Source organism: Lissotriton vulgaris, chromosome 1_1 (genome assembly GCF_964263255.1).
Source record: "Lissotriton vulgaris chromosome 1_1, aLisVul1.2, whole genome shotgun sequence".
NCBI lineage: Eukaryota > Metazoa > Chordata > Amphibia > Caudata > Salamandridae > Lissotriton > Lissotriton vulgaris.
Window position 1 is genome coordinate 484,961,952 of NC_141685.1, and position 12,208 is coordinate 484,974,159.

Consider the following 12,208-nt stretch of genomic DNA (forward strand, 5'->3'; position numbering starts at 1 on the left):
GTGTATTTTTGGAACTGTGAACTTTTAAGTATAGTATTGTGGATTTTTATCGTATTTGGTCTTGTCTTAAGTATATAAAAATTGGATATTTTTCTAAACTGGTGTAGTGTCTTTTTGTAGTGCGTACCCTGTTTTACTGTTGGTTATGTGCAAATTCTTTACACACTGACTCGAAGATTAGCCTGGCCGCTTGTGCCAAGCTACCAAGGGGGTGAGCAGGGGTTATTTTAGAAGTGTAACTCCCTTATCCTGACTAGAGTGTTGGTTTCTGCCTCGCTTTGGCGCAAGTCTCAGCTAGCCAGAAATCCCATTTCCAACAGTAATGCTAGCTGAGCTCGCAGATCACTGCTTTTCTTCCGAACGCTCATCATACTAGTAAAGGTTGTGTATTAATTAACAATCTATACAATATAAATAACACCTAACAGTATATACATTTGGATACAAATTTTATCTTAGTAACAGAAAATCCTCTTACACTGATCCATAATGTGGTGCAGCAAACTGCCAGCCAAAAGGTTTGTACTGTAGCGGGGTTGGACTTACTTGTCCAATGGACAACATAAACATGAAACATTCCTGTCTGACCATCTAACTTCCCTGAGAACTCAAATATGAGGAGATCCAAAAGCAAATATTTTGGTACCTATTGACCACTGAGGGCCAGCTCACTGTTGAGGTACCACATAATGTTGAGGAGGCCTAATGACTAGATTGGCGTCAGGACACTGTTAAGACTGGAAGTTAAGACTATTTTGACTTTAACCACATTACTCTCCAACTATTAGCATCATGGATGAAAAGGTTGAAAGCAAGATATTCCAGGTATGTAGGAATCAGCATATTTGAGGGTCTGTTTCCGGTCTAGGGAGATATCCCCTTCAGTGGCTGAGCTTTCCAACTTTCCTTCACCGAGATCATCCCATCATTCTCCACAACATGCATTGCGCTCAGCTCCGCTTACACTTTCAGCCTCACATCATCATACCAGACTAGTCACTGGAACTCCATAGTGACAAGGACCTCAGCAGAGGGGTATCAGATCATTGGGCAAAGGTTTCTACTAATCTAAGCTATCATGAGTGACAGATTAAAAATGTCACAGTTATCTAGAAATGTATTGAATCACTAGACAGTAGCACAAATGAGGAAGTAGATTACGCTGAAGCAGTGCTGCAGACCACCAGGATTATCCTGCATATTCTAAATCTTAAACTAAGCTAGCTCAATTCTGCTTAGCCATGTTAAGGGGACACATTTCTTCATTTTCCCCCTGCTAGAAAAGCATCCACACCACCAAGACACAGCTCATCACGGTCTGCTAAAAATTAGTGCAACTACAGACCCTTCCCATCGCATTATAGGATACCAAAGATCTTTAAGTCGGATGGAGGAGCATGAAGGACCAGTATTTCGGTTAAATGCACGATAGTGCCTACTATAGCCCCGGAGTGTACTGCCGTCATTTTAAATCAGTTGTGGTACAATACAATTTAGAAAATAACTAGACGAAGATAAATTTAGAAAATTCAAGGTTTTATTTAAAAACAGACCAATAAAATAACTTCCTTGGATAAACAGTTTTAACAGAGTGGCAACAGATTTGAATGTTCAATTCACCCAACTCAAAACATACATTTTTTTAATAACCTTGTCCAAAGTGCCTTCACATTTCATAGTTTTAATTTGTATCCAAGCATGAAATGTTGAAACACTGCAATGAGTATGTTCAACAACATTTAATGAACATAATGACGCCAATAAAATGCCCCAAATATTAAAACGGATTAACATAACTTACACAAACAGAATTATGCAAAAAGAGCTTTTAATATCACTTTTGATCGTTTAGTTAAAACGAACAGAAAACGAGCATTTATCTTCCTTTACCGCTTTATTAGATTTTCATACTCTGGTAACTTATGTATAAATCTTAAACCTGCGACAGTCATAAGTACCAATTACTTGCAGTGGGGGGAAAAAAGCTGAGAAATGATTTAACTACGTCCACAGGTTAGTATTTTGAGCCTCGAAATAAAAATAGTGGGGCAACGAGTTACTTAAAAGGAGGGGTTTCAAAAGGATTTATATTACTGATGAAATCAATAAAAAGCATAGTTCAAAACTGTAAAGGCTCCTTCCTCAGCCCCCACTGACGTTTACAAAAGCAGTGATCTGGAAGACCAGTATAACTGAGCTTGTTTAGACCAAAAATATGTGTGTACCAACTTACCAGGTTATAAATGACTGTGCCTCACAGCAACGTACTTCCTGAAATATTTAATGTGTTCCTCAAGGAAAACATGTTTAATGGGTGATCATGTGGCCCAAATATGTCGAAGGACATCAAGTGCATTTACCCAGCCTCCTAACAAACTGAGCAGGAATGAACAAACCACCGCAGTAACAAGGTCCACAATATGTCAACGTCTTGTTCAAGTACAGTTCGAACATTTAAAGCTGCAAAGGAGTTTGCAAGTGACACTCTTGCTCTTGTCAGACACATTAAAAATCGTTGCAAATATTTCGGTGTACAAAGGCTTGTTCGGGACTCCCTAGTAATGTGCAAAGTTTACCAACACACATTTCCCTAGCTAAGAAATGGAGTAATTTGGGGGAAATGGTATTCTTATATATGCCAGTTTATTATGCCGTTACCTATAGAAGGTTAAATTCAGCCAGGTCAACTTGTTCTGTAGAATCAGTGTTTTATGCAGCTTCGGTCGAAACCCTGTATAACTAAATAGGAAAAGAAACGTGATACAGCAGAACATCTGAAAATGACAGGTTTTAAAATCATGCATGTCAAGGCTGCACATGTATTGGTATAATAAAATTAGTGACTAACACAAGAAATGGTATGGAAGTAAGAATAGCGAGAATATACAATAAAGACTCAGTTTTGAAAAAACAAAGCTAGCACCACAATGTTTTGCACTAAAGTGCTAAAGGAGGTAACTTATTCCCTGCAGGGCGAGTGCTATTTCTGACATGTATTGCAATGTGTAAATTTCATTATTTGTCGAGATGCCATTTGGTTCATTCGTCTACAGAAAATGCATTCCTTCTAGTTTATACACGTTTAACTAACATTCGAATTAATGAACTATACATAATGTTACATAGTTTACAATTTATGAAAAAGATGCCTGAAAGCATATTTACAAACTCACCTTGAATGTAAGGTGAGATGCTAAGAGTCAGTTAAGACATGTCATGTTACACCTGGTCATGGTCCGCGTGGGCTCAATTAATTAGGAAGAAAATTACAAAATAAAAAACATCGAAATGACAGCACTTGTTTCCAGCGAAATTTCTCGTCTCTTCCGGCTGTCCTGCGAAACCATATTTTCCAAAGCACGTTTGGGTGGACCTCTGTATTATTTGTTTTATGTTCCTTTGTGATGGCTGCAATGTTCAACACCTGTTCCCTTTTCTTCCGCCGGATTTGTAGGCTTGTGTGTCCCTTCTGCTACGTGGCACCGGTCAGCCATTACCACTTCTCTTCAATGATAATCACAGGGAATTAGTTGTCCATTTTCCCAACACGCTATAAATCAGGAAAACGACTTGGGTCCTCTTTGTAATCTTCAGGTACCGTAAAGATGGATGCGTCAAACTCATCATAGCGGAACTCTTGAAAAGTCACTGTGGCAGTGATGGTTGGAAACACGGGGATGTCTAGACAGATTGCAAAAGAAAGCGAAAGCATGAGAGCAGGACTCCAAAAACAGGAATCAGGCTAGAGCGTAAACAAACTGTTACTAATGGAAGCGAGCAGGATTAACTATTTCAATAATAACAACATTAAGCACAATACAATTAAGATTGGAGTGGAAGAGTAAGTGAGGGAGGCCTACTGTGCACATTACGGCTCCATACACCTTCAATTCACAATAAATTGCAATGGGATATTGCGCTGAAACTCTCTAAATGTTACTGCAGACAAACGAATAACGAAGACAGTTTGTTTACCTCATACAGCTAAACGTCAATCTACAAGAGAAAAACAATACTATCAACGCACAGGAGTATTCATCCTCCGGACCAGCTACTCAAAACGCCTTTAATACAGAACCAGAATTTAGCAATGCAATTGTATTTACAACATAGTGGTTCATGCAGAGCAAAGCCGCTGACAGACCAGTGCCAGTCTCATTTTGGCACTATGCGACCATATTCAGCAGAGTAACATGTTAGTTTCTCTAAGGCTGACAAAGTCATGTCTCTAGTTTTCCGAATGCTTGTGTATTCGTACTTTTTCACCATTATTATGTTTTTTAATGCCATTTCTCCACATCATTCTTACTTCTGGGATCTACTAGCTTTTTTAGCGGACTTTCATCAGTGGGTGTGACCACTTAATTTATAGCTGCGTAAAAAAAAGTAATGGACATAGGTGCACCTGCCTGGGCCCACATCCAATGGGAGGTAGCACGTGCCGAAAATAGAAATTAGAATGCAGACAGATATTTGGTGTCAGGGCACTGCTGCCTATGTTGGAAGAAGAAGAGTACAACCTCTATGGAACTTGTTCCCACATGAAGATTACTGCCAAAGATTTGGTGTTCGTCAATGGCTACCTGTGTTCTAAAAACAAAACCCCCTGGGAGGTCCCAGCAAGGACCACAAATACAGAGGCGACTTCATTGGTGTTTGTTAATAATCCTGGCTTGAGAGGACAAATCAACCACAACCTTTCCAAAAGTGAATGTGCCAGGTTTTACATATACAGTCATTATCTTGCAATACCTTTTGTGCAAATGGGGAACGTACCATTATACATACATTACTTTGATTAAACATTAGGATTATAAAATGGGCCTTCTTTTGCAGAACCCATTTTTGCTAGCCCTACGACAGCACACTTTAGCCCTGCTAACCTTTTATTGTACATCTCTTGAAGTCCATATCTGCTGTGACCAGGCCTCTTGGCGTGCCCCATAGTATATTTTGATAATCGGTATTGACAATTAGGGTGGCAGGAGCACATAGCGGATCCTTAATTGAGATTTATTTTGCCCTCCTCCCTTCCCTCCCGATTTCAATTCAAACATGTAACATCCTTATTTGGACGTCATAGCAAGGGGTATGACGAGGCATAATAGTGCGCTACATTAACTGGTTTTATTATGGATTGCACAGACACCGTTGGATATCAATTGTATTTTAATCTTTTTCTTTTATTGTACATTTATGGTCTAATTACTTCGATCGAATAAAGTTTACTCTGAATCTAACCCCGCTAACCTGTTTTAAAGTACTCTCCTCTCTAAACAGGTCAGAATTGGAACAACCCTAATTGGCAGATTTAATTTACTTGAAGTTCCCTAGTATATGGTACCACATGTAAAAAACTAGTTACTTACCCATACACTATGGTTCTCCAGTATTGATATCTTTCATAGATTCACAGTTGGACAAGCTGTTCTACGGCACCTCTTTCACTTAGGTACATCTCATTCTTTATATTGTATATTTTGACCAGAATGTTTGTTACATACATTGATGATTGTTTCATATTTCATATCGACATGGTGACAAGCAAAATATGCATCATTTTCTCTTTGGGCAGCATACCTCACTATAATTCTCTAATAGGAAGCAGAGCCCTACAAAAAGGGGTCTATCCTACAAACGCTGCTTGGGTTATACACTGCTTACTATTCTGATACAAGCATGTGAATCTATGAAAGATTCAATACTGGAGAAAAACCAAACTAGTTACTTACCTGTACACTACGATTCTCCAGTATTGATATCTTTCATAGATTCACATGTGGCCTGCCCGCCTCCCCGTTTTTTAGCAGATAGACAACTTTTTATCTCTAGATTCATCCTTGGCTCACTCTTGGTCTGGTTGGAAATCTGAGGTATGGTGGCTCTGCTGGGGAGTGTGATCTCAGGGCTGGCAGCTGATTGGTTGGTGTTTGGACCACATAATGATGGTGATAGCTACCAAACTATATACTTCCCTATGGGTTTTCTATGCAGTTTTTCTTTTACTGCTATGGTTATTCTTTTACCGTGAGACTCCCACCATGACGACGGGGAAGATACAAGCATGTGAATCTATAAAAGATTCAATACTGGAGAACCAGGGCTGGTAAATTAAATGCTACTTATGGGATGCAACCACTCATTATGCCGCCCACAAAAGAAGTACTGTAAAACATGTGTTCAGGCACGTTACTACAGCAGGCGGTGCAGTTTTAAAACTGCCATTTGAACCTGGCAAAACAAGTCTTTTGCCAAGCTTAAATCTTCCTGCTTGATAATAAGTCACCTCTAAATGCCCATAGGGCAGATCACATGGTATATAAAAAATAGGGCATGCATATTTAATATTTTACATGTCATGGCAGTGAAAAACCTCCTAAGTTGGCGAGGCTGGCTCTCCCATAGGTTAACACTGGGTTACAATACTGCATTTAATAGGTGCTAAATTCAGAATAGTAGGAATCTAAAATCCAATTTAATGTCCAAGTTGGATTTTATATTACTATTTTGGAAATTACGATTTTACAAAGCTGTCATTTTTCTACCCAGGAACAAAAGGCTTCCCTGCCACCAATGTCCAGCTGTAACCTGACTCCTGATCGCTCCCCTGCGGTGAGATTTGTATTGCTCCCAGGCACGGGACAACAGGCTCTAAGTGTGGAAAAGAGTGGGGGGACTGCTACCATGAAAGGATGGCCTGGGGGCTATGCTCAGTCCCATACTGCGCTTCAAAGAATGCCTATCTTGTCAATAGCAAGTTCAGCTTACACCTAGACCTGCCTCCTCTTTGTCGCTCTAATCAAACAGATGCCAAACCTAGGGGTGGTAGAGAAACGGACCAAAACTGGTGTAAGGGATGGACCAAGGCTTGCCCGCCAGTCATAGGCTGGCAATGAGCATAAAGGTGGACCCCACAGATCTCTCCTCAGACAACTACTGTAAAGAATCAGAAGGAGGACTGCCCTGCTATCTAAAACCTGACCCCAAAAGTGACTCCAAGGGTCAGTTGGCTAACCTCCTGTTTAAGGTACAGGGACACAACAAGCTTCCAGAGGTCTGTCCCGCTACAACTGCCCCCCTGACTAGTTCCAATTGGACCTGCCCTGGACCCCTTTCCCGGCTTCTGCTGAAATGAGTCTTAATTCCCAAGTTGTGCACCTCCATGACCCTTGGCTATAGTGTACTCCCCTTGCCCCCAAACTGCAAGAAGTGGGACTTAGAAACTTTTTTCCAAGTTTATGCCTGGGGAACTTAAAGACCGGGATCACAGCCAAAGCCCCAAGCTTAGAATTGCCGATCGACGCGAACTTGCTGATTTGCTCTGCAGAAGGAGATCTGACTTCCAGAAAAGTTTTCAAGTCCGAATGACGAGTGCTTCTTCGGGACTGATGACGAGCAGCATCCGATTGATGCTGGGGCTTTCCTGGTCATAGACTCCAGAATTCGCCCACTCTAAGCTTTCCTGCCTTCGCAGACAACCGCTCCAGGACCCCGCGCCTCAGCAGCTCGCAGTCGAGTCCCACTTCGGATCCAGCTTGCCCCACTAATGACTCGCCGATGACGGCTTTTTCTCCATAAAACTGTCAACAATCAGAAGGTAAACTTTTCACTGGAACCTGGTGCTTGTATACAAATCGCGCTCCATTGTAGTCGGCCATAACTTTGGACTCTGATCTGGTCTAGCGTGACCAGTTCACAGCAGTTTAGCTTTGTGGCACTATTTTGTTATTTAAACGTTAATATTTTTAACTCCAGTTCTACTTGTAGAATTTTCGTCATTTTGGTGCCATTTTAATTATTAAAATATGGTCTATTTTATACATTGGTTTGGGGTTTTTGTTGTGTTGCACTTTCACTTTTTTACTGTTTGAGTACTAGATAAATACTTTAGCCATTGTCCCTAAAGTAACCCGGACTGCTTTGTGTGAATGAGTTGAGTTCTCCCCCTCCACCCCCAAACACTTCAGTTTTTTTTACAATACCTTTAGTTGTATAATCTCATGTGAAACCATATGAATTGCCATTGCATTCCACAGTAAGTCACCTGCAACATGGTACCCTTGCATTAACGCAAGAAAACATTAGGTGAGTAGGGATGAGCAAAATGTTTTGCAGGAAATCCAACAAGGTGTACTCCACCTTTACATTTTTTAGTTAGATGTACAGAGCAGATTTAATGCTCTAGCACGAGAAATACGTGTTTGAATACGTTCCCCAGAGGAGGCATGTATTCCCACTATGTATTTTGAATGGCTGCCTAGTAAAAGTCAGAATTATCTAATCACAGATTTGTTCCAATTTATGGAGGGCAGTAAAACAGAACTGCTTAATCAGCAGCTTTAACAATTGGTAGCTGCCTTCCGCCAATAAGAATGGGGCTCTGAAACTAGACCCTTCGAAGTGGTTCTGGGCAGTCACAGATTATGGATTGTCCATCCTGTCTCAGGCTATCTGTAATAGGTTGCATTGCAGTGGATTGTGGCCCACTGAAAGACATTGCAGTGATGATTCTTCAAAAATCTTGAAAATGTCAGATTCCCTTCTATTTTGTGCAGCAAACTCTTTTTTAGTTGTGTTTTTACCAAGCCCCGTATGTTAAACTCAGAATTTGAAACCAAAATAAAGTATTTCTATGATTCAATGGAAAGTTAACCCCTTCCATGCTCATGACGAGCTCAGCTCGTCATGAGGCACAGTTGAGCTGTGCTGATGACGAGCTGAGCTCGTCATGAATAAAGGAGAATTCCACTTTCCAGCACAGGGGAAAAATAACCACAGCAGTTAATAATATACCAAAAAAACTGAATTTCTCAGAAAGTCAAGGGTTTATACTGCAATCAATGTACTGTAAATAACAATTACCATAAAAACAGTCAAGGCATGCTTATTTTGTTTATATATTAATTTAGTTACCTAATTTCACAGGAAATCCTGGTGGAAGCTTCATCTGGACAAATTCTCTAAGTTTGTTAAAGTGCTTGAAAGGCGCAATTACTTCTAAGACGTTCAATAATCTGAAAAGCAGAAATACACCAATTTAACTTCCACAATTACTAAGACTAGGATTAAGACATATTTGCACAACAAAGAGTAGAAAATTAAATGTTACTCACTTCTAACCCTAGTTCTGCATAATAGCTATCTTCACTGATAGTCCTAAACATAGAATATTCTCATCTGTGTGCAGAGACCCCAAAACACTTCATTTTCAACTTATGTATGTCCACAGGAGGGGAAAGGTGGTCCTTTGTCAAACTCCTAAGACTTAGCAATGTAGATTTTTTCATAATTCTTTAACTTTCAATCATTTATAAGGCGACATTGAAGCATGAGCCTTCGAGTGTGCTGCAATAAAGAAATACAGCTTTGGACGAAGTGAGAAGATACAAGCAGAAAAATCATCCTCAGAGGCTTAAGCACAGTAAAGTGAAATTATGCACTGTCCCTTTAAGGAATCAGTAGCTCCCATACACCAAAGAGCCTTGAACTGGCAGTGTGCTTACAGGCTCAGTTCTTTTTGAGGAAGCCAAGCAGCAAGAGAATGTAATTGCTGATCAAAAAGTGGGGGAGGGAGGATGAGCGGGGGGGAGAGGGGCAGGAGAGTGGGGTAGAAAGAAAGAAAGGAGGGGCCTCAGATTACCCCCCCCTGCCTCCCCATCCACCCGCTATTACCCGCGACCTCCCCGAGACCATGTATATATTATTATATGTATGCAACCCATTATTGTTAATGAGAAGACGGCGCTCGGACGCCCTCCCGGGCCATATATGAACCCGGGGACCACCACCTCCCCAGGGCATGCCCCCCACCTTTCACAAGCCATATACGGCCCGGGGACAACCTTCCCAGGGCGCTCCCATGTATAGTAAAGGACACGGCCGCGTGGCCCTCTCCTGGAGACATTAAGGGCAGAGGGGACCTCCACCCAACAGGGCTGGCTCCCTATGTCCTACGGTCCCTACTTCCAGGGCACAGCAGGTTACTTTTGCTTGGCAGGAGCCGACAGCTCCCACAAAATGAGAGCAAGCACTAACACTAACTCCACTCCCAGCAAGCGGGAGATGTCAAACTGCTCCCGCTTGCTGGGAGAGGAGTTTTCATCTGTTTCCCTGCCCGCTGGCTTCCACAGGAGGCGAGGAGTCAGCAGGGACAGCAGGATCCTGAGGCTCCCCACACAGTCCCCGTCATAGCACACTGGGTGCCATGGGTGGGTTCCAGGGCACAAGGGACACATGGCCGGGCATCAGGGAGACATGGCTGGACCCCGGGAGACCGTGTCCCCGGGGTCCAAATTGAATTGAGGAGGGGGTCATGTGCCGGAGCATGGGGTCCCTAGGGCTGGAATTGGCCCGCAGATGGGGCGCTGCCCCTTCCCCAATACAGAAGATGGCAAAACAGAGGGCAAACAAACAAGAAGAAAAAGCAAAATAGGGCAGAAGAGGGAAAAACAGAGGGCAGGACTATGAGCAGAAAAGGCAAAATGGAGGGCACAAAAACAAGCAGTTTATGCAAAACAGAGAGGAAGAGAGTAAAACAAAAACAGAGCTCTCAGACGCTCATAGACCCATTCAGACTCATGCACGAACTACCAGACCCACTGAGACACTCATACACCCACTGACAGACCCACACAAAGACTCAGGCACTCTCTTACAGACCGAGTGAGACACTCATGCGCTCACTCAGACTGAATCACACACTCATGGAGGCACTCGCAAACCCACTCAGACCCACTGACACCCACTAACAGATCCATTCAGACACTCACGCACCCACTCTTACACCCAGTGAGATACTTACGTAGATACTCCCAGACCCATTGAGACACTCACACAACCACTCCCTTGCCCACTGAGACTCTCATGCACTCAATCTCACACTCTGAAAGGCTAAAAGGTTACAAATAGGAAATAAAATTAGAAAAACCCTAAAAATTCACCTAAAAAAACTAAAGGTTACAAGGACATTTTAATTTGGAATAAACATTTATTAAAACATAGCACTTTGCAAAATAAACCCACAACGAATATAGGGATGTTCTAGTTAGCAAAGAACATAAAAAAAACCTTAGAAATTCACTAGTCGGCTGTTAATAGTTAGCGAATAGAATAAAAAATACCATAGAAATTCACAAAAAAACAAAACAAACGTAACAGGGACGTTATAGTTAGGCTCAGATTTCACTCGTACAAAACAAATGAAATTCATCAGTTATAGTCACCTGAGCTAACTAAAACGTATGCCCACAGCAATGCACTGCTTAGGACTTCACATAGTACATTCACTCGTGACATGGCCAATGACATCACTGATGACAAACTACTCACACATCCACTCAGACCCCCCATACAACCTCATACACCCACTCACACACCCATAAAAGGATTCACACAACCACTCACTCACCCATACAACCACTCAATCACCCATACAGTCACTCACTTATCCATTCAGCTGCTCATACACACACTTTCACCTATACAAGCCCCTCATACATCCACTCACACAGCCTCTCAATACGGCTACTCACATCCATATAAGCACTCCCACATCCACTCACAAACCCATACAGCCGTTCAGACACCCTCTCCAATGCAGTCACTCACACACCAACTCACTTAACCAAACACCCACCCAAACAGCTACACACGCACCCATACAGCCTCACCTCTGTAGTCACTTACACAGCCACTCACCCACAGAGCTATTCACACCCCACTTATACACCCATACAGCCACTTGCACACTCATATAGCCACTCAGACACCCACTCACACACATATATAGTCACTCACTTAATATATATTAAAAGTAGTATCACTCAGTTGTGCACCTAGTATACTAATTTAACTTTTGTAGTAGCTTAGTACTCTTAGAAAATACTTACACTGTGAAAACCACTCGCACTCATTTACATAGTAAGCAGCAAAAGTATGCCCAGACATGGGTCTTGTGTTTACTGTGCCACGGGAACCAAGCTACAACCGACTGATAAGCCCCAATCAGAGCAAAGCAGTCTTGATATGGGTTTCGGATCAGGGAGGACATCCCTGGCAGTTCAGGCTGGACTGTTCCTATTGGAGCAGGCTCAAGACTGATTTGCATATGGCTGGGTTCAAACTGACATGGAAAGGTGGGCAAAAGAACAATGGGTTGGAATGCTACCCCAAGAAATTTCTTATAAGACTTATTGCAAACATTCCTCCC

The 12,208-nt window shown here is 42.0% G+C and overlaps 1 protein-coding gene across 1 annotated transcript in view; it reads right to left on the reverse strand.

Moving 5' to 3' along the window:
- Positions 1-1,519: 1,519 nt before the first annotated feature.
- The window catches only part of ANKRD13C (ankyrin repeat domain 13C), a 459,935-nt gene continuing 449,246 nt past the window's right edge, over positions 1,520-12,208 (reverse strand). The window contains exons 12-13 of the mRNA XM_086953854.1: positions 8,914-9,014; positions 1,520-3,681 (exon numbers count right to left, since the gene is read on the reverse strand). Of these exons, the coding sequence (XP_086809980.1) occupies positions 3,551-3,681; positions 8,914-9,014 (232 nt within the window). The 3' untranslated portion in view covers positions 1,520-3,550. The remainder of the gene's footprint in view (positions 3,682-8,913; positions 9,015-12,208) is intronic.